The sequence below is a fragment of the Melozone crissalis genome, unplaced genomic scaffold, assembly GCF_028551555.1.
Source record: "Melozone crissalis strain CALT ecotype California unplaced genomic scaffold, PUWL_Pcris_2 ptg000016l_1, whole genome shotgun sequence".
Taxonomy (NCBI): Eukaryota; Metazoa; Chordata; class Aves; order Passeriformes; family Passerellidae; genus Melozone; species Melozone crissalis.
Window position 1 is genome coordinate 20,566,211 of NW_026535794.1, and position 24,075 is coordinate 20,590,285.

Sequence of the window (24,075 nt, forward strand, 5' to 3'; positions counted from 1 at the left end):
TGTGCTTTTACTGATAAAATTCAAAACTTCACCTGAATTTCAGGGCAGCTCTTATCATCTTTCCCAGGAGCAAAAAACCTCAAACTAGCAAAACCCACCCCTGATAAAACCGAAACTCCTGACTACAATCAGCAATCTCTTAGATACAAGGCTGAAGGGAACAAGTGAACTGCTTCTGTTGAGTTTCTGCTGCACTGATCCCAGAACAGCAAGATCCAACTTCAAAGAGATGTTCAGCATCTCCTACACTTGGCACATTGCAGCAGCTCATTAAAAAGCTGCTGTAGGAGCTCTTATTAAGTATCAGTTAACAATTACATTTAAAAAAAAACATTTTTGGCTTCCCTATTTAGGCTTTCTGGCCTGATGAAGATGTCTGCTTGTGCATTATAGTACTGTATTATTTACAGAGCTGGTCCTTGCCACACAATCAGCTACAGAACACAGTGATCTGGACTCACAAATTTCTGAAGAGCCCGTGTAAAACAGGTGGCATAAATGGGCAGAGGTGAAGCTGGCAGTGGAGAATTAAATTGAAATGGAGATGGAAAGGAGATAAAGAATTTAAAAAACTAGGCAAAATGGAGGAGGGGACTCAGAGAAAGTGAGAAAAAAATGTAGACAGGTAGATCTAAGGGGGGATCTCAATGATGTATTTAAATATATTCAAACAAAAAACAGACTTTGGAAAACAGTAATACATTTAAATCTCACAGCTAGCATACCAAAAATACAAAAATTGGAATGAAGTGATAAATGAATGATAATAAATAAAATGAGCACAATTTTTACAGGTGCAGTATTATTTAAAGATGTAGCACAGATGAAAGAGAAACAAGCCCAGAGGTTTCACTGCTAAAACCCTAACAGTCCTAAATACATATCACGGAAAATATATAAACACACAGCAAAAACCTAAAGCTCATTTAGTGTTTTCTTACTACACTGTCACTATCTGCCAGGAGCATGGAGAGAGGAGAAATCTGAAGAAGACCTACAGCAAATGACTCATGGGGTCACTTAACACACAAACTGTAAAGTCAGTGAAGTCTTTAGGAAAAAACCACACTTGTAACAGATTCTCCCTATTTACATATGACTTGTAGGGACTGATTCTTCACTGAAGGGAAATGAACAGGATGTTCAATTGAGGGCTGATTTTTGACACTGTAAAAGCATTGAGTGCCCTGGCAATCCACCAGCAAACTTTCAGAAACATCTTCAGTAAGAACTCATAGCATTGACCCTATACACTGCAACAAATGCTTATATTTAATAAAAGAAGAAATGCACACATTTAAATAAGAACGTTCTGAAATACCTAAGTCAGTCAAGTGCCTGTTACAGAAAACTGATTCTAAGTGATTTTTCATGGAACATATATTTTCAGCTGCTGTCTGGAAGGTTTTTAAGAGCTCTAAACTATATGTTAATACATTAAAAACAGTTTATCACTAATGGATGAGATGACAAAGAATCATGGAATGGTTTGAGTTAGAATGGATCTTAAAAATCACCTAGTTTCAACCTCTGCTTTAAAGCCAAGCATTCTATGAGTTTTTAACATGAAACAATGCCTTACCTTTGCTTTTTCCAGCTGTGCCTGGGCCTGTCGCTCTGCCTCTCTCCGCACTGCTTCCCTATCTTCTTCCAGAGATACATCTGAATCAGATGGACGGCTGGTGTAGGAGTCCGCCGAACCCTGCCAGAGAAAAGCAAAAATAATGTCACAAGTTCCTTTGATGTTAAAAAAAAAAAAAAGAAAAAAAGAGTAGAAGGGCTTATACACCTTGCCTTTTCTCCTACTTCTGTATCACTGAAAAGAGACTAACTGCCCAAAAGGGAAATTCACTTAGAAGAAATTATATATATGTAAACATTTTCTTCTGCAAACTTTCAAAAAGTGCAGGTGTTTTCTCCAGTGTTTTACTTCCTGCCCTATCTCTACACTCTTATTTGTGTGCTTTTCAGCAAGCAGAACCAGTTTCTCTGGAGACTTACAGCACTGGTGCAGTGCAGGGCTGAAGGACACACAGCAGCTTCAAGGATGGCTCCATAAAAATTAGAGCTCTAAACAGTGACAGAAATAGCAAACAAACAGAGTTTCTATAATCAAAATGCAAATTTAGTATCAATAATTACCATTACACAATATCAGTGCTAAGAGATTTAATCTCTGCTATGCATTTTTATTTTAGGGCAGCCTCTTTACCTGACACACTTTCCCCATCAAAACAGCAAATGGCTCATATCCATCTCTGCCCCTCAGCAAGACATGCAAATGACCACAAATCAACTTCCAACTAATAAAATCCGTCTGGACTCAACACATGTCCCTGTATCACCACAATGGAAGCAGCCACAATGCCAGAACAGCTCTATAAATAATGACAGCTCTGCTTTCCCTCTGCATCTCCCTGCATACAAAATAGAGTTCTGGTAATTCAATCAGAATGAAAACAACTGTCCTCTCCTCACCGCCTTTTTTCTCTCCCTTCTTGCAATATATACAATATAAGGTGATAAGGAAAACGCAGGGCTTACACAGATATCAGAATTCTTCAGACGTCCTCCTTTGGCTCTTTTCAGAAGCCTGATCCAGGTGGCCTTCATTAGCCAGACAGCTCAGTTACTGTCCGCAGCTGCAGCGCCCGGCACTGATCTCATAAAACATGTGCACACTGAGCACTGCAGAATCACAGCTCCTTTCCTATCCATGCTCTGCCGTGAGAGCCTTCCTTCTCTTCCCTCTGCCTTTCAAGCTTCCAGCCTCACTGCTTCCAAGTATTCTACTGGAATTAAATTCTCAAATTTTCTCATGCCAGTAGGAAAAAATGAAAAAAAAAAAAAATCAAAAAAAACTCCAGAAAATCCAAACCACCTTCAAAAATCTCAACTTCAATGATAAAAACATGAAATAAAACCAGCTTCGGAAATATTGTGAGAGATGCTTCAGCTGATGATAAACTGAGATCGATTACAGAAAAATACCTAGGGCTTTTTCCTTTCTGTTTTGGGGGGCGGATTTGGCTGTTAAAAATAGTGCTTGTAAAAGAACCTTTTAAAATCCTGTGCAAAATGTATTCAGTGACATTTGCAAGTGCAAAGTTCATTTCATCTCTTCCTAGATTGGCTGGGGGTGGGGTAACAGGCTGTTCATACCACTGGGCATGCTCCATATGTGCAGCCTTTTACGCAGATGCTCACATCACACCGGGCTGTTAGCCTATGCCAAATTGCCATTTTACATCTCAAGGGTAAACAGCTGGAAAACGCGAGGTCCCTGTGAAACTGGAAGAGCTGGTACAGTGTTTCATTCCCGTCACGGATGTCTGCTGCCAGCCACGTTTCCCTTGGATGCTTGCTCCTGCCACGGAGTGCTGCCCTCCGCTGCAAAGCACTGAGCTCCGCTCACATTTCCCTTACAGAAACCAAAAATACGCCTGTTGAGTGGGAATTTAACCCCTGCTTACTGCGTATGTTTTTCCTGACATTAGCAGAGGAAAGGAGCAAAGAATAACTGCAATATACCACGTAACACACAAATATTAGATCCTTATATGACAAAAGCCAAACAAAACCTTAAATTTCACTATTCTGCTTTTCAGAATCACCCTCTACCCTGAAATAAACTGACATGGGAGTGACACGCTAAGGCAGGATTCCCTCGAGCGTTTACAATTTACACATGCAACAATCTAGGTGAAAAAGATCACTGTAGCTGACTGCAGTGCCCACCTCTGATATAAATTCAGATGTACAAGAAAAACAGCAAATAAAGACTACAGCTGAGAACAGTGGTCATGTACATGCTGCAGTTTGTCAGCATATCCCAGGAATGATCGAATCCTGCCATGATTTGTGTCTGTGTAACAATGAAAGTGCCCATCACAAGTGATGCAGCAGCCTCCATTTCACCATTATCAGAGCACATAACAGTCGTCACTGAACTCACACTTCTAAATAAAGCTACTTTTTAACTTTTCAAATGTTTTACTTTTTTTTCTTTTCTGAAGTCTGTAATAGTTACAGCATAGAATTTAATAAGTTGTCTTTGAACTGACAAAGAAAATTATTCTCCAATGAATATTTTGTTTTTCAGGAGTTAGATACATCTGCTGAGTTATGGTGATTGTTCAAAACTAAAATGTCTCCTGAGCTAGAGCAATAGAAGCAGAAATCAAATAAAACACACTCTAAGTTTATTGCATTTTTAAAAATATCTTGTCTGCTAAGAAAATATACAGAGGCCCTGTAACATCCTCAAAGCCTGTCAGATTATGCTGTTCTTTAAAATTCCCCTTTGCCACAACTTCTGACACAGCTGCCAATAGAAATAGTGGGAAAAGAGGATCATCAATAAGCAGACAGAAGTTTAGTGCAGCGTTTAAATCCAGTTATGGCTGACACACCAGCGGCCTGTGGACAAGACCACTGATGCTATCACAGCACTAATGAAAGGTGTGATGAGCTCTGTGATGAGCTCCCCCAAAGTTCCAGCCCCCAGGACACTCTGTGGTCCCTGGACACTCAATCCTCCTGGGAAAGGGCACAACCAAACCCAAACCCTTCCCCAGCAGCACTGCAGCTCCTTGGTGCGTCTCTGCTGCCGTGAGGAATGGTGCCATAACCAGCCCTGAAGCAACACTACCTTTAAGAGGAAAACAAACAAAGCAGCCATTAAGTCCGACAGGAGATCAGGGTGCGCGTTTGCTTCCTACAGCACTTCTGTGGTGAGCACACAATATTTGACACTGACCAAGCAGCACAGCATCACTTTTCCTGTCCCTCATTTTGCAGTGCACTAGGTATGCTACCTAACCAGTCCTCACCCTACAAAAAAAAATCATGAAGCACAGTAACATAATTCCTATCTCCCCAAAGGGGGAAAAATGCCTTTTGGGTCAGGCTAGAATTGCTAAAATTTGAATTTCATCTTCCCGGCCACAGAGATCATTTATAGTGCTTGTCATGTCTTGTGTTGGCCACAGTCCCAACACACACGCAAAAAATCAGAATGATTCCATTTATTTTAATTATATTGACAAATTGCATGAATCAACTGCAGTATTACATTTATTTTCCCCATGGTACAGACATAGTCATGTAAATTTTCTGTGCAAAGGGAAAGCTGGAAGCTTTTTTGCTTTTTGAATATGGAAAAAACTCACAGCTGGATAATACAGGGAAAGGAGGAGCGTACAATTGCATTTAATTAAGTGTAAATTTCTGAGTATTTTTATATGAGCTAAGAATGCATTCAATCACATAATGATAAATAGATTAAACTTATACAAAAATTATGATGAAACTATAACAGAAATACCTTGACTAGTAAAAAACAAAATCATGACAAGTGGATGTGCATCTTCCATTAATGACAACCAAGGAAATTACATTTCCTCACTGTGAAAGAGGAAATGATGCTGATGGTTTTTTGGGTTACTCTGGAGAACAGTAAAAATCTTTTCCTAAGAGCTTCTGGAATTCAGTCTTTGTGAAATTCTTCATGTCTCCATCTCCTTCCTTAGCCATATGGAAGAGCTGCAGTAATATCTGTATGTAATATATGTTACTGCAGCCCCCAATTCCTCATCTTTTATGGGAAACTGTCTAATAAAAGTGAGGTAATTCATGTTAATAATTCCTCCACCTATTTCTTCTTCTTTTTATTTTATTCCTTACTTTGCAGGTTTATGGGCCCAGTTTGTTTGAAAAATAAATTTCTGTTTTAATAACATGCTTGAAAAATATTCCCAATTTTATTACCACTTATTAGAGTAGCTTCTATGAGCTATTCTTATAGTGCAAACTCATACTTTTCACTCTGCTAGTGGTCATATGTGATCATATTTGAGTTCTTTTTCCTTCAAGACAATAAATGTCTGATGTTTTTAGCACTGCAGAAGTGTGACATCTTTAGGAGACTGCGTCCCTCAAGTAAAAAGGTGTTTTTTTATATTATTTCTGTTTACTTGCAGGTAGAAACTATTTAGGTAAATTCAGTAGTGCTCTAGATCTCTTATTTTTCTCGTTAGTTTTCTGTATCCATGCTTAACTTTCATCAGCACAGCTGGAGCTTAAGTACAGATTTTGACGGATAAATTCTCACTGGGTTAATACAGCCATCACTACTCTCACCAATTCAGTCGTGGCCTCTATATAGTGTTTTGCCTTTAAAGAATAAAAAACAATCTGAGTACCATGACTAACTTGAACAGGGTAATCCAGTTAGGAATTAGATATCATTAGAGCAGATCATTTTCCAGATTACTGAAAATTTGGAAGTAATCATCTTCTTAGAAAGATCAACCAAGTTCCTTCAAGTAAAGACTTTTAACATTATTATTTATTAAATGAAGGCAGGAAGCAGTGAGCAAACATGCATTGAGATTTTACTAGGAATAAGGAAATATATGTGACTGCACACGTATATAAAACCCCTAATTTATAGCAGTGGGGTCTTCTCTAAGATATATTTTTCATCTTTTCGTTCACTTGATGCTAATGAGACTTTTAAATCCAAAAGGAGAAATTACTTTATGTCTTCATTTGATTTATACTTTGAATATGGAAAGCTCAGGCCTGACTGTGCCAGTGAGAGGAACAAATCACTTCAATATTCAGAATTTATGAAGAGATATTGTTAACTGCTTATGTTCTTATCCTGTGGCAGCAGTAAGAATGGCACCACACGTCCCACCAGGACATGATTTGAGGTAGTGTATTATGTCCTTGTGATATGCAACTCCTCGATTGCTATGAACTACAGAAAAGAAAAAGAGCTATTTCCATAAAATGTTTATTACTCTTAAAATCTTTTGAAATTGATTCAGAACAAAGGCAAAATGTGGAATGTCAAAGTTTAGTATGAAGTGAAACTGCTGACGTTGGCACATCATAATATATCAGGGAATACACATTGTTGTTTCACCCTAAACTGATCAACCTGAAAAATACAGTCAGAAGTCAGAAGGTCTCCCACGAAGGCACCATGAGTAGAGGGGACCTCAGTTTGGCAGAGGGACCACAGGTGGTGAACGTGAAAATTTCTTATCTATGAAGTTTTGTCCAGATATCTAAACAATGTCATTGATTTGAATTATGTTAAAGAAAACACAAAATGCTGCTCTGATAGTATTAAATAATATTATATAGATGTTATTATTTGAGTGTAGAATTTATAGAAAGACCAAATTTAATTCAACTAATTTTTTGCAAGGTATATTTGAAGTGGATGACAAACTGCAGAAATACCTTTTAGCAAAGCAAAAAGGAGAGTCCATGTTTTCTTTAAGGCACTATCAAAAGGAATTGTTAATCTCTTGTGTATGGGTCATGGATGCTTCACACACAGGCAAAGTCTACTCCTGATGTCCTCCCTGGTTCTTGGCATGCACCCTGCAGTGCAGTGCCACAAAATCTACATGTAAATAGACAATTACTATCCAAGGAGGGCTACCAGCTCCTACCACAGGCATTGAAATACTCAATGTTTGCATTTAAAAACCAAACAATGTTGATTAGAATGTTTTTCTTGCTCTCTAGAGCTTACGTGGCATTGCTATGGCATCTACCATGGGAGATGTTCAAATCACAGGACTGAAATTTCAGAACAGCTGGGAGCTTTAGGGTGGCAATGTGATTAAAAAGGAGATTATATAGGAAATCAGTCTTTTCTTTACCCTTAACATGACTTTGGCAAGCCTGATGGCAGCATCCAGCTCTCCATTAACAGGTTTGCAAGGCATTACTAATCTAATCAACAGCTGCCTGAAAGCAGAGTTTTTTAAAATAGCTCTTAGGTTTGCAGAAGACTAGATTTTAGCATTCAGGAACCAGGTAAACAGCTGGACCAGGTACTTTATCAGGAAAAACCAAAACAACAAAACCAAATAATCCCCCAGACATTTGTACTCACATTTCATTGTATTAGCCTAAATGTTTGCTTCTATGTTGTTTCACTAAGAAAAAGTGAAATGGGTAGGTATTTTTAGAGGAATGATGGTCTTTTCACGGAGACCCCCTCAGAAAATCTTTGAAAATATGCAAAAAGACAGCTGCAAAGCTCAGCCTAGTTAGCAAACAGATAAGAGTCCTCATAGTCAGAGCTGAACTTTTCCCAAATCTGTGGGATGCTCTGGTGTGTTAGTTTACCTGTTTTCCAAAAAACATCTAAGATATAAGACTCCTTGAGACCATATTGTGCTTGGCACTGCACAGTCACAAAGTGAATGAAAAACACTGGCTAAACGAGGTTGCAATCTAAAGGCTGAGAGAATATGAGCAGAAAAAACCAACAAAGGGGTAACAAAAGGATCAAGGTAGCAATGCAATAGAAAATAAAGCATTTTTAAATACTGGATATCAGCATTATGACTCATCTCTTGCATAACCACAGTGGGTTGTTCTTTAAGTAAGTTTCGTATATGTATTACGGCAGAGATTAGTTCCGTGAAAGCCTCTGAAGGAGGATAATCTGGTAGCTCTGTGTATTCTGACAGAGAGAGTCTCACATTTATGAAACAAGAGAAAGGGATTTTGAGGAAGGGGACAATGACAGAAATAGAAGGTGGTCTCTAAAATAATTTAAAAAAAAAAGCTTTATCAATAATATAATCACATCATTGAGAACTTTAAAAAATGAAACAAAAACATCCTACAAATTAAAGAAAAATAAATGAAATTTGATGTTTTGAGACAATTAATTGACTCTAGAGAATGGCACTAAACTAATAATGATTTTGAGCTACAGAGAAAAGTCAGAGCAGTGACAGAACTAAGATGTTGCCAGTGGAATGACTTGGAGACAGGTGTCAAAGGAAGAAGAATACACCAAGGAAATGATTGCAAGCAGCATGAACCTAAATCATCTCTCTTTTGTCTCAGACTGTCAGCACACACATGGATATTAACAAAGATTGATTGGCTCATGGTAACTTTTGAAAACTCTGGTGACTTGATTATGTGTTTAAGACCTTAGGTGAAGGTAAATCAGACTTATTAATAACAACAAGCTGACCTGTGGTGCTGTTTATTAGTGCAGAAGGGGCTTAAAAATTAACGGTTTTAAGGAAAAATGGAAATATAACTTTTGACTGTATTTATTAATAAGCAGCAAATATCATGAAGAAAGGATTCTGAATTGCAGAAAGACAACTCAGAAAGAAAAGAATTTATAATATAAAATGGTATTTATCTGATATAACAGGACAGACAGAAAGACAAAGATTGGGTCAGCCATGAAATTAAAAGTGGACAGTAAAAAACAGGAAAAATGGAAAACACATCTGGGGTGTCAACAAAAAACCAGAAAGCTAGAAAAGGAAAGAATTTGCAGGAAAGCATGGCAACCATCATCCCAATTTGTCTCAGCTCAGTTAAAAGTGCCAATTTAGATTCTGTGTTCCAGATCGTCAGTATATTTTTATCTGGGATTTTGGTTCAAGTCATTAAGATTTTCTGCATACTTAAAAATAGCTTCCTTGAAAATTCAACATGAAATTCTGTTACCAGTGGAGAATTCTGAAGGAAAAAAAGACTATTTCCCTTGAATTTTATTTTTGATCTCCATACATACAGGCGTTACCTGGTTTTCAAATCTAACATTTTTAATCTACTCCAGATAAAAAATGGAAGGTTTGGGGGCTTACTTTTTATTCATTTTTCACCTTGTTAAAAACAGTGACGTTAAGCATATTGAATGAACTCTTATGTATTTTACTATTTCACAGAATCATAAAACGTCTCGGATCGAAAGAGACCCAAAAGGATCAAATCCAACTCTTGGTCCTTCAAGAGACCATCCCCAAGAATTACAACATTTGTTTGTGAGCATTTTCCAAACTCTCCTTGAGCTCTGTCAGGCTTTGTGCTTTGACCCTCAGGCTTTGTGCTTTGACCACTTCCCTGAGGAGCTGTTCCAGTGCCCAACCACCCTCTGGGTGAAGAAGCTTTTCCTGACATCCAGCCTGAACTTCCCCTGAGTCAGCTTCAGGTTATTCCCTTGGGTCCTGCCGCTGGGCAAGACAGAGAAAAGATCAGTGTCTTCCCCTCTGCTTCCTCCCACAAGGAAATTGTAATTGGAATTGCAATGAGGTCTCCCCTCCATGTCCTCCCGGTTCAACAGACCAAGTGACTCCAGCTGCTTCTCATACAGCTTCCCTCCAGACCCTTCACCATCTTTGCTGCCATCCTATGGACACTCTAACAGTTTAATGTCTTTTTTATATTGTGGCATCCAAAACTGCCCCCAGCACTCAGGGTGAGGCCGCCCCAGTGCAGAGCAGAGCAGAGCAGGACAATCCCTCCCTTGCCCTGCTGGCCAAGCTGTCCCTGATGCCCCCCAGGACAGGGTTGGCCCTCCTGGCTGCCAGGGCACTGCTGGCTCAGGTTCAGCTTGCCATGGGCCAGGACCCCCAGGTCCCTTTCCATGGCTCTGCTCTCCAGCCTCTCATTCCCCAGTCTGTCTGCACATCCAGGGCTGCCCCATCCCAGGTGCAAATCCAGCACTTTCCCTTGTTGAATTTCATTTGATTGGTGATTGCCCAGCCCTCTGATTTAACAGCATCTCTCTGCAGGGCATCTATGCCTTGAAGGGAGCCAACAGCTCATCCCAATTTATTGTCATCACCAAACTTATTCAGTATATCACTATGTCTTGTGTCCAAGTCATTTATGAATATGTTGAAGAGAACTGGTTTTAAGATGGAGCCCTGTAAAACCTCAGAATCCCACTAGATTCCAGAATCCCATCAGATCCCCAGTCTGATGTCACTCCATTCTCTGTAACCCTTTGTGCCTGAGCCATGAGCCAGCTGCTCACCCATCACATGATGTGTTTACCAGCTGTGAGCTGGATATGTTGTGCAGAAGGACTCTGTGAGAGGATTGAAAGCTTTACTGAAATCCAAAAAGATTCTATCAACTGGCTCCCCTTGACCAACTGGGTGGATTATATTGTCATAAAAGGAAAATAAGTCTGTCAAGCAGGACCTTCCCCTCAAGAAGTGATCTGGCTGTGACCGACAATGCATTGTCTTTTAGGTGGTTTTCAGTAACTCCCAGAACAATATTCACCATAATTTTACCAGTCATTGAAAAGTCAACTGAGTCCTCTCCACATCACCAAGACTGTTCAAAAATCATTGAGAGAGGTCTTGCAATGACATCAGCCAGCTCTTTGAGGACTCTGATTAATTTCATCAAGCCCCACAGAGTGACAGGCAGAAAATCCTCCACAAATTTGGACCTGACTGGGAGTTTATCATTCTCACAGTCATGGTCCATCCATGCTCACGGCTCTGGGACCCCCAAAGCCCATCCACAATGCTGAAGCAAAGAAAGCATTAAATAACTCTGCTTTTCCTATGTCCCTGTTTGTGAGGTGACCATACTCATCAAGTAACAGGTCAAAGATATTACTGGATTGCCTCTTTAAAAATACTTTCTATTGCCCCCCACAGCAGCGGGTAGCTTCAACTCTAATTGAGCTTCATCTGCATGAGTTTTCTCTCCACAGTGGTGAGCACTGTCTCTGCAGTTGTCCCATGTCACCCAACCTTTCTTCCACTGTCTTTTTTGCCTTAGCTCCAGAAGAAGATCCTACTCAGCCAACCCAGCCATCTCTCTTGCCTGGTGGACCTCTGAAATTTTGATTTTGAAATTGCCCACTCCTGTGCCATTAAGAGGTGGTGCTGAAAGAGCAGCCAGCACTGATGGAACCCAACATCCTCAGCAGTATTTTCCCAGGAACCTTATTCACCAGTTCCCTGAGCAGCCTGAAGTCTGGTCCCCTCATATCTAGCATATCCAGGGTTGAAGCTTTGCTGGCAGTTTTCCACCTGTCATCTGAGTTTTTAAACTCAACTGCTCCATGGTCTCTGTCACCAAAAAGGTAATCAAAAACCACTTCATGAGAACCTCTTGTTAGCAAGCATCGAATGAAGGAGGGCATCTTTCCCAGCCAGCTCCCTTAGTCCCTGTACCATGAAGTCATCATCCAAATGTTTTAGGAATCTTCTGGACCTGGTTTTGCTAGCTTTGTAGTGATCCCAGTTAACACTTGGCAAACTGAAGTCCCCCATAAGGACAAGGATGGATGATTTAGAACAATCCCTTAATTCTTTAAAGAATAATTCATCAGTGTCATCATCCTAGCTGAGTGCCCTATAGAAGACTCTCACAATGATATCTGCTTTTTTTGTTTGTCCCTTAATCCTTAACCAGGGGCTCTCAACTGTCCCAATGACAACTTCAAGTTCCAGCATGAAAACTTTGTCAGTTTTCAAAGGTAACAACTGCTTTTATACATACTTCTGCTTGCTAGCCTTCACTTTTATACCATAAATACAGTTTTTGTCTGTTTAAATAAATATCTTTTTTGCCATCTCTTAATGAGTTAGTCTGACAATCATACACTCTGAAGATACTGCTGTCATACACTAGTTGTCTACTGATAAGTTTATTTTCCAGATCATCTGCTACTGAAATTTTGATTTTCTAGTCATGGTCTCTTGTTAACAACATTCAATGACCGTCATGACCTAGAACACTGTCATTTGCTCACCATTTTAATTAAGAGAGGTTTTCTTACCAAGACCTCTGTTAAACTGTGCATGTGAAGACTAAGGAATTAATTAAATTTCCCTCACCCAGGCTCACTGAAATCTCAAGCCCTTAAAACAGATGTTCATTTGTGATTCAGCCCAGGTATCTCTCGCAGACACAATGGCCCTTTAGCACCTGCAGCCTTCCTCTCTCTGATACCACCAGAAATACCAAGTAAGCAGTTTTGCACTGCCTGGCATAATTTATTTCAGGATATAAACATGACAAAAAATACATCCTAATCAATGGGCTTAATCTAAGCCCAGTTTCTTAGAGTGCCAAAACCACATGAGTCTTTGTGGTTTCAGGTTAGTCCTTTGCTTCAGTCTTCATCCCCATAGACTCCTTGAAGAATAACAGGACTGTTTCTTTATTCCCATTACCTATCCACAGGTCTAGCACAAAACAAAGCAAACTACTTGGGATCTTACCAAGAGAATGAGGCGCCTTTTTCATTATTTACACATTATAATTACTCTCATCTGATTTCAAGAATACAACAGTCTGCAATGCTCTGAATGGATAAAAATATCTCTGGAAAGGCCTTTTGTACCTTTCGTCTACCATGTATCAAAATAATCTTGAAAAATCCCCTTTCTCCAGCAAATATTTTCATATTTTTTGTTCTAAACCAAAAATACATCCGTGAATGGATAGATTGCATGATGCCAACTGTTCACATCCATTGGCTCATTTAGATTTGTCTCTAAAAGCCACCTGACCTAGTGCATCCACACAGAGTAGATGAGGGTATCAAGCTAAAGGAAGCAATAAATTCCTGATTATCCCATCCCCATCTATGGCTGTCACTGCTTGCACAGCTCCACCAACTGTCCTTTGAAAGAAGGAGAGTGAAACAGTTTGTGATTCTGAATCTGATCATTTTTAGCGCACCATCCCCATCTCTTTAATAAGAAATAAGACTGAGGGCTCTGCATGTTATTGTCCCTGTTTTTCAAGTTTTGCAAGACAGTGCAAGAATGTGGAGAGTATATACAACACTTGTTTACAACAAAAAGTAGTAAAAGGTTCTAGGAAACCATCTGATAGTATAAAATATACAATATTGAATAAATCTAAATGTATTTTCTCATAGATAAAACCGATTTTGTACTATGGATTTATGCTAACACTAGAAATAAGATTGCTTAAATGAAGATGTGAGGGCTAAAAGGGCAGGATATGTTTTGGACAACATGGAAACAGAAACATGCTTGCTGATGAAGATGGTGCTAACCTGATTAGGTTATATGCTAACCTGAAAATAAATAAAATATAAATGAATTGCAAAAGAAAAATTCAAGGAAATCATAAAAGCAAAAGGTGTGGTGAACTTTCATAATTCAGTGCTGAAGAATTTTTTGTGTTCTGGAACATTCACAGGTTGGAAAAATAGAACAGATATTTTCCAGGATAACAACTGAACTCAGGTTTCTAAAATTATTGCAAACTAGAAGACCAAGCATTTTCTGTTTTTCAGACATAGGAGAAACATCAGGAACATTCTTTCTGCTTCAGAACAGACTTTGCCTGGGTCAGTTACATCATATCCCTCACTGAGCCATTTCCTCTTCTAGAGGATATACCACTGGTTTTCTTTCATCTATTGTTGCAATACTGAATACTGGCAGAAAATACATGTTTGATTGCCCTGCCACACACCCCTCTGAGGAGCCCAGCTCCTTGCTGTTGATAATCTCCTTCTGGATGCAGAAGGATCTCGACTCCAGGCTGTGCAAGCCCCATTCCCTCAGGCTGTATCTGCAAGTCAAGTGATCCAGCTGCAACCATCCTGAATCATCCTCTCTGATTTATCCACATCTTTCTGTTGGGGCACCGGGGCACCAAAACTGGTCACAGTCAAGCAGCTGTGTTCTAATGAATGCTGTGATCATCTCCCTGGATAGAGTGCCTGTACTACTTCTCATACTGTAATCATGAGTTTGGGATTTCAAAAGAATCTGCAACAAGAAATACAATGGAATTCTTTTTAAAAAGAGACAATATACACATTTGGCAAACCATCGTTTTCAGATTTGCTGTGCAACAGTAAACTTGTTCAAAAATTTTAAGGCAAGCAGTATCTCACTTTGTGGTAAAGTGACATTATTAATATGCTACCAGGATCAAAAAAATGTGTAAAATCCCTCAGATAAAGACATTTACCCTTGCAAGTTTCTGGTTAAAAATGAGTCTCCAGCAACTGCAGTGATGAAAAGACACAAGAATAGAAACTCCAGTTCTGCAAGTCTTAAGGTATCAAAGTATGTTATGCTAACTTTCATCAAAGAAATGCAAACAATCCTATGTCATCCCCAACAATTTGTTTCTTTCAGGAACTACACAGGCTAGAGCCTGCTTTTTTCCTCTCTGACCCATTGTTTGGAAATGAAATAAATTTTCTCCTTAAACTCCTACAGTTATGCTCAGTTAAAAGTTCTATTTCTTCCAGTTTACAAGGGAATCAGTTTCTGCTTGAAGAATTACCACCCAAAAGTATCATGTGTCCTCTGCTGCTGTCACTGCTGAATTCCCACTGAACAACAGGACTATGACAAAGGTGGCTCTGAGATTGCCATTCTGCTGTGCTAATTAGGAAAGCAACTTGTATTTGGACGAGAGTCCTACAGATAGAGTGAACAAGGAGCAGCCAAATGTAGGTAGGTGGATGATGGGCATCATTCAGATTATCCAGAGGATGAGCACCATGGCAAAGCAGCAAAGAAGGACAAACCTTCATGAGGAGAAATATCAGGGTAATAGGAGAGAAATATGAGAGAGTATTTCAAGCATGGAAGAGATGGATGGCAGGCCAATGAGCATTTTCTGAACTTTTGCTAGTTCTTGCCATTCTCCAGTTTAGCAGCAGAGATCACAAAAGCAGAAAGGTATCTTTTCTAGGATGAAAAATACTGTATAAAAATACCAAAACCCAAAAAAATTACCTAAATTTTATTTGGGCTTATATGCCTGGCTTGAAATGGATAGTTTGTAAGCTAATATCTTCCTTTTTGCCTATTTTTAACAATGCACATTTTTACAACATTAATCACCTCTGTACTCTATGAAGCTTTCCATTAAAATAATATTTTATTAGCCAATAATTACCCAGTCATTCTAGGCTTCTGAATTGAAGCACACAAGTAAAAAGCTGATTCCACAACTGGTTTTTTTTTCTGCTTGCAAGCATTCAACAGGCACTCTGTGTTCATTTTGATTTACATGAAGTCAGTCCCCAAAGTGTGCACACGCAGGCAAAAAATTTAAAAATGCTAAAAAACCCCAAGAAGCATCACTTCTCCTAGGTCACACCTATGGCCCATTCAGTAGACTGTATATGCACTGCTAAACCACATTGTACTCAAAACCCCTCAAACATTCTCCAGACTCAATGCTAGATTCCCTGGTCAGCTAAAAGTCAGAAGTCACCACTAAATTCAATACTTCAAGAAATCCTCTTGGCTCTCAAGAGGAATTCTCAATATTATGCCAGCTAAACTCAATTTTGGAGGGGAAAAAAAAAGGATTTGGTATCTTATTTATTCTTTTTGTTTTAATTTTACTTTTATTCTTAACTGATTTCAATTAGTCTGAAACATTTCTTACAAAATATTGAAAAATTTTATTTAAGTTAACCAGAATGTCATTCTTGATTTGCACTGCTCTCCTTCCATTATTCCTTCTGTAAAAGTTATTCCATTTATGATCAGCAATAATTCATACAGTTAGCATCTCCCTTCCTGTTCAAAGTTTTTAACTTTACAATGCTTAAAAAAAGAATCATGGCTTATTGTTTCCTTCATCATGCAGAAGAAAAGGAAACGTTTGTTGCTGAAGTTGGCACAGTAACACAAGTGTGCTCTTTTATAACTTCTCATGTTTTGTCAGTTGTCTGCAAACCTGGATCATTTCATGATTTGAGAGGGTGTCAGTATTTTTCATTCCTGTTAATTTTCAAAATCATCATAGTCTGATTTCCCTAGCAGTTCCTTCTTGTTTCCTCTCTTGATTATGCTAAAACAGACCTTATTGAAGTTGAATAGCATTGCATTCACATCATAAAATCTACTGGAGAAGCACAAGGGCAACACTTTCAATGGTTACAAGTCAAGCTGATCCACAAAACATGTTCTATAATTGGCAGGACTAATCTCTCCCACCCCACTCACAGACACAGATGTCCAGGTTTATTTAAAATAACCCTAAAAAAACCAGCAAAATTTGCAGTGTTTGGAATTTTTAAAAATGTATGCATTTCCCTGGGAGGCATTTGATTCCAGAAATATATCAAATTTTATTCCTGTGATGACAAGGCAAAAACAGCTATAGAAAATGGTATCAGCTGAATTATGTTTTGTCCCTCAGCACACCAGGACAGTCCCATCCAGACCATTTCCCAGATGTTCTTGCCTGCAAATTCCACCAAACCTCTGGATCCAAAGTGATGACAGCATTATTTTGTAATAAAAAGACATGACTGAACTGATTTATTAATTTTTCCTTACAAATCTCTGTTCCTGGCAGGAGAGGAGATAGATAACATTCATGCATACAAAGGAAACCTCCCAGAAGACAAAGCAGCTTAATTTACCAGGAAATAGGTGTATGTGGTGGTTATTTAAAAGAAATAAAGTATTTTCCCAATGTCATGTTCAAGTGAAATGTCCACCAGCAAAATCAAAATTTCACATATGGTACTAAGGTCTTGTACAGGGAACCTTATGATTTCACTTAAGCATGACTGAAGGCCACCCATGTTCCTGCCAGGATGTCTATAATGAATAACAGAATTACAGCACACAATATGAATTATTCCATTTTAGAAGGAATTAAGGGAAACAACACAACTTTCCTAAATATATGAGGTAAACCACAATAGGATACATATGATAAATTGACTATATTCGAGCAACAATCTAATGCCTCTTTCATATCTCACTTTATAGATATTATCCCATACTTACATGGAATCCAGATGAAGGCAAAACAATCACAGTGAATTAAAGATTAATGGCCTAAAATTTCAGAATTGTGCTGGGCATCCTTCACTAGCAGGAACTAAATCAGTTGCTGGGCAACTGCTGGACATGATGAAAATTTCTAAGAGTGAGTCTTGACTTATGAAGTAAAAACATGGGGATTCCTCCTCTGTGCCCAGTGGAACCAAAGAAAAAAGTAGACTGGTGAGAGGACGTGGAGGAAAGGACATGTAGTCCAACCTCCTGCTCAAGAGTAAGCAGCATATTCAAAGCCACAGCAGATTGCTCAGGACCCTGTCTAGCTGAGGTCTGATCTCCATGGTTAAAAATTCTGCAACTTTACAAAGGGTTTTAGTCTTCAATCTCCTACACCAAATAAAAGTGTAAAGGAGTTCTAGCAGTCTTAGGATAATAAACTATGAAGTTTGACATTTAGCCTCAAAAATTAGCCAGCTGAGCTGCCTCTAAAAGCAGATAGAAACAATTCTATGAAGATATGCACAAAGTCAATTTTAGTAAAGCCCACTTCTGCACATATAATAAACTTCAGTTATCTCCAGGGAAGTAAACTAAGTTTGTAATTTCCTTTCAGACAAATATACTTCAGGAAAATACATGTACAGATCTTTTATTTCATACTTAGTTGTTAGTAAAAGGAATAGCTTTGAAATACTACTATGTTCTTATGATTCTCAACTAGCAATATTAATGTATCAGCCTTGCTCCCATAAACTGGGTTTTGATTGTTCCCTCTGCTTAAAAATTCTTGTAATGGTCTACCTGTCCTTAGACTTAAGCACTCAGCTGAGTAGGAAGCACTCTGTATTTCAGAAACAAAATTGCCTTTCTCATACCAATAAAAAACTACTTTGATTTAAAGAATTTATTTTTAATAAGAACATCTGTATAGATATTTGTAAGAAACACAGAAACTGCCTTAAAAAGGTAGAAAAAAATATTAACCCCAATTCTTATTCGCTCCATTTGACTGGTTTGTAAGCTCTAACAGAACTTTTAAGACTATATTATAAACCATAAAATATAAGATGGAATACTAGAATTTTAAACATCAAAAATTCCTACGCATTGCTAAATTAAAACGTATAGAATCACACTGTGTTATAAATGACAATGTAAAATGAAATGTGCACAGGAGAATTTCCCAGGGATTTTAATCTTTCATTTCTCAGGAAAAACCTTTTAAAATGGCTGGTTCCTATGGGTCTGTAGTTACTGCAATGAAAACACCCAAATTTTGCTAATTTTTTCCCAGCAGAATCTTAGAAATTAATCTGGTCAGAGATGTATAAAATAAGAATAATAAAAAAGCATGGTTATCATTACCCACTTCTGTATGAATAAAAGACTGCTGAAAAAAAGAATTAATGATTCCTATTAAAGATGTGTTACCTATCCTCTGGACTTTGTAATTCTTATTCATCAGCTGAAGTAATTATCTGGAAAGTAACATGCAGTGTAAGTAAACAAACAGCATTTCATTTAGTCATTGCAGTTCCTGGAGCTTGTTTATAATTTAGAGTAGACATGTCTTCATGAGGATAGATGTCCATGACTTCCATAAAGAGGCAGATGGATTTTTCCCCTGTGATAGCCTTCCTGAGAGCCAGTGTTAAATAAGAACAAATTATAGATTTGCTCTGATCAGCTGCTACTGAATTTGTTCAACAAATCATCTTACTCACTATCATCAACTAGAAAACAGAAACATATTCCCAAACAGACATAAACACACAGCCTCAACTGTAAAAGAAAAGGAAAACAAAGGGGGGGGAAAAGGACTTGTGGCCCAAAAAGTTTATCAAAGAAACTTCATATCAAATATTCTGAAATGGGAGTTTTGGTCCTTGATTTCCCCGTGTGGAAGGTTTTTATCAAAATGCCACTGGACTATATCCAGCCTGCCTGCTAGGAGTGCTTAATTGAGCTGCTGTAACTGTTAGAGTTTGGAAAGGTCAAGAGAGCAACAAGCTGCCCAGGCTGGCAGCCACCGCCTCGCACACCATTGATGGGAGAGGAGCTGTGCTGCCCAGGACAGGGAGGCTAAAACAGGCAGCCAGGCGAGCAGGCAGCATGGCAGGCAGTGCCAGCACGCCTCCTTGACTTCAGCTTCCCATATGTGCTGCAGGGAAGGCACGATTTCCATTCTGCACATAAAACATCTTCTGCTAACCCTTCTGCCGCCCCTTCTGCTACCTCACATCCATCCACAGGCTAAACAACGTACACATCAAAATGCATGGCACAAATACTAAGTGGAAAACAAACTTTAAAGTAAGGCTATTATTAGAGGCAGAACACCGGGGTTCCTGCAGGACCTGGATATATTTTGCACCATATTCAGGCGCAGCATATGCATGTCCCATTTCCTTAACCAAAGACATTCCAGCCACCTTCCTCTAAATAGCTCAACTTTTGTATGCAGGGCTCCACCCCATTCATTATAAAATGATTACTTAAACCATATGCCATTAGTATCTCTTACCCAGAGGACACCTCTAGCTACAGAGGTCTCCTGACATTTAATTAAATAAGAACTATGAATACACGTGGCATAAGAGGGAGGAAGTTGTAAATAATTTCCAAAAGCCTGGACACACTCACACAGTGTACAGAGTAATCCAAGAATTAAGTATGTAGCTACATAAGTCAGGAAAGCCCAAGTAACTAGCTTGTTGTTAACTCTGTACTGTCCTGCTTACATTACTGCTTCTATCATTAACACTTTTTTTTATGGCTACATTAGCTTCATACAAATTCCTCACTGAAAAATAGCCAATTATTTCTATCAAGGCCTGCAGAATAAATGATGAATATGGAATAGAAAAATTCATTAATTCCTGATCATGAAGTTATCAGGTTATATTTTTTTTTCCCCAAGTCCATGCTGGTTCCCATCACTGAGGTAAAGTGCCTTGTGCAGCATGAGGCTGAGCAGTGCATTGCCACAGGTCATTATCATGGCCATTTCCTTCAAATGGAAATAAACCGAAACCAAGACCAATAGATGAATTAACAGAGTTCATCAGGCCTTGGTGCTATCAATACACTCAGAAGCCAGGTCCTGTAAGAGACTTCCTTCCCTCTGCTGTCTCACAAGTGGAAAAGTAGTTCAGAGATTCAGAGCTCCCTCAAACAGTTTGGTGGGACTTTTAAGCACCCTGATTTTGTTATTTTTTCTTCATGTTTGTGAGGTGAACTGCACTGGTCCTGCCAACCCAGGCCAGTTTTCACACTCTATTTCTCTTACACTCTACTCCTTAAGCTGCAGTAAACTTCTCCTTTGCTATTTCACCTGGAGCTGGTCATCGGGGTTGGTTTCTAAATGTCAGAAACCATTTGACTTTCACAGGGCTCCCTCTCACACGTGCCTCAGGCACAAACCTGCTTCTCAAACATCATGCACTCACCATGATCCTCTTCCGCAATAAGAGAAATGCTCATTCCCTTCCTTCATTGTGTTCAGGCACCGCTCAGCACTAAACCAGTGCAAAAGGATCCAGATAAATTGCAGTCATTGACTTACCTCACATTTTTTGTTGGAAATATCTATTTCTAAATGTTATTACCTGAAGGGAGAAACCTTGTCTTTAATCTCCTGAGCTCCACACTCCCTAGGACCCTACATTGAAAATCAGGTGCTCTGAGCTCCACACAAGGGACAGCTGATCCACTGCTCACAGACACATGTACATAACAGGGACTACAGCTCATGCCTCCATTCATAGCCCCCACAGAGCTCCCCACCTTTTTATTGACTGTTCATGTGTTGGACTGTGGGGGCAGAGGTAGGGGAAGGTCACACATATACTATAAATACCTTCAATATACTCTCAAAAATATAAAAGGCTCCATCCTTAGTCACTGAAATTCAAATTAAAGACAGGAGGCAAGGAAATAGAAGCTATATGAAACAAACAGTAACATCACTATTAAAATATCTACTTCACATGAACTGCAGGGCATTAGATTAAACACTGATTTTTCTCTGGGGAAAGAAGTATGGTCACTACATTAGTGCAAATCACTAACTGGCAAGTCCACTGGGTGTCTTGGGAGTAACACAGAAATGACCAGTACTTTCCCCTGCATGGGTTTATTGGGATTTTCCTCTCTAGTGTTTCCCTATTCTAAACTGAAACTGTTTCAGGAGCCATTCTGCTACACCATCAGAACCACCAGCTCTCCCAGCTTCCCTTGGGGAAATCCCAAAACTCATATGCAGTGCTTAAACACAGCTGCGAGGTCTCTGAGCTACTCATGGGGAACGATGCCATACAGAATGATCCTCATTTTTCCAATTTAGGAAAAGGAAACTCTATTGCTTCTACACTTTGGCTGCTGCAGAAAACCCACAGGAAAAAGGCTTGCTAAGGGTGACTGTTTCACAAATCTACATGCAGCTCTGGATGTGAGCCTATCCATCTTCACATAAAAGCACTTGTTTCTTCCACATAAGAGTACTTCTCACTAAAGACACAGTTTCAGGCATGAATAACGCAATTTCTTGTGCAGCTGTACAATATTTGCAGTTGAAAATTAACCAAATTGTCACTAGAAACAAGCCAAGTGTCTCCTAAAATTTAAAGATAAAGAATCAAAATGTCAAGGGATTTTTCACAGGACGGACTCATGGCTCTGAAGCAAACCTCAGAGACTGAATTTAATTTGACTGCCTTTCAAGTCTGTACTTCAAGTTACAGTCACATGTTGTACAACTTATCTATCTGAACATAGCATTAGATGTTGCTGCCTTAGGTTGAACTAAGGTGAATGTGGGAAAGTCATTCCAAAATCTTATGGTTAAATTTGTACAGTGTTCTGCCATAGGTAATTTGCCAAACCATCCTTGTAATAGCAAACACTTTAATTCAATTCAATTGCAATTCAAGGGAGAGGTTCCCAAAGAAGCAATTCTGATTTATTTTCATACATTCCCATGTCAATCCACAGTATGATGAAAACTACCATTGCCAAAAAGTTGCAAGTGACTTTCTCTGATCTTAAACAACATCTTTTTCTCCCTTCACTCAGTTTCTGATACAAGGTAAGTAGCAATGAATCAGAGTAAATATATCACTGTGTTGTCCCTACTGATTTCTAGGACTTTAAATATTTCTAAAATAGGTGGGGTTTTCCCTTGAAAATTAGCCTATCAGCAGAATGCTTGTACACACAGAATTGGGATATGTCTGATTCATGAAGAACAGTCAAAGAGTAACTCTTCTCAAACCTGAATGACATTTGACTGCTCCAAGATATTCCCCTCCTTTAGAAATTGAGCAGACAGATTTTCATACTTTCTGGAAGATAATTCTGCCTGGCAGGAGTCATGAGTATAACTGGCATTTATCAACATCATACTTATTATTCCAAAAGAAGTGCTCCATCCTTCAAGAGGACATAGGCAAACTCAACAGAAGCGAAGATTTAATTTAAATAGACAAGTTCAAAACTTTTGCCTGGAGAACACAAGTGACAAATGCTCAATTTCCAAGGCAACCAAAACATATGCTCTAGACATCACAAGCAATTCAGTGGACTTATAAAGAGGTTTCTCACTCCTTTTAAGATTATTTTCCAAGAAAAATATCTATGGAGATGAAAAAAAAGCCAAGTTTTGAGTTTCTTAGGAAAGTTAAAAATAGATCAAAAAACCTGAAAGTTATATGCAATAGAATGAATGAAATTCAATTGCTTTTCTTAAATGACCAATAACCAAGAAAACTTGCTGCCTCTGAACTACTCTGCTAAAAGAACAGCTTCCCAGTGATTAGGTTTTTCTCAGAAGAAATCCTAATTAACCCTACTCTTCCCATCACAGTGTTGGATCATGCTCATACATCAGAGCCCAAAGTCTCTACCAGGGGAGACTGCTGGTGGGAAGGAGTGACGAAACAGCAAAGGTGTCCTGAGCCCAGCTGAGGACAAGTGGGTGCCATCAGCCCTGGCACACCCCCAGGGAAGGCAGGAGGGATGTGGCTGGAGCTGCCAGCACCCAGAGCCCTGGCAAGGCCCACCTGAGGGAGGAGGAGCAGATGTTCTGCAGCCATGGGAAATGCTCTGCTGGGGCACAGCAGAGCCTCCCAACCTTGCCAGCACCATCTGGAGTCTCATCATCCCTTATGTGGAACTCCAAAGTCTGTTGGGACTAAGTTTTAGATGCTGTTGTTTTGGGAGAGTAATGCAGACTAGGATCTACCAGGCATCTGTGAAAAGGAGCTCCCTCTTTCTGTTTCATTTTTGATGAACTACTCCAGTTCTGTTTAATTTATTTATTTATTCCCTTTAACCAGAGGTTTATTTCCCAAACAAACAGGAAAAGGCCTAAACAAACAAGTTACAGGCACAAATGAGACTGCTGGGCCTGCAGCTTTTTACAGTCTCCTGTATTTATGAAATTGCTTACTATAGGCAAACACATCTACTTTGTCAGGTATGTGGCAAAGAATGCCTAAAAATATTGTAT

General features: G+C 39.1%; 1 protein-coding gene across 8 annotated transcripts in view; it reads right to left on the reverse strand.

Moving 5' to 3' along the window:
* The window catches only part of CACNB2 (calcium voltage-gated channel auxiliary subunit beta 2), a 246,609-nt gene that overhangs the window by 81,929 nt on the left and 140,605 nt on the right, over nt 1-24,075 (reverse strand). For 5 of the 8 annotated variants that reach the window (XM_054273995.1, XM_054273996.1, XM_054273993.1 and 2 more), the window contains one exon: nt 1,583-1,702. In XM_054273995.1, coding sequence (XP_054129970.1) covers nt 1,583-1,702 — 120 coding nt within the window. Of the gene's footprint in view, nt 1-1,582; nt 1,703-2,544; nt 3,148-24,075 lie in introns of those variants that run through there. The other 3 variants (XM_054274000.1, XM_054273997.1, XM_054273998.1) reach the window with 2 other exon arrangements.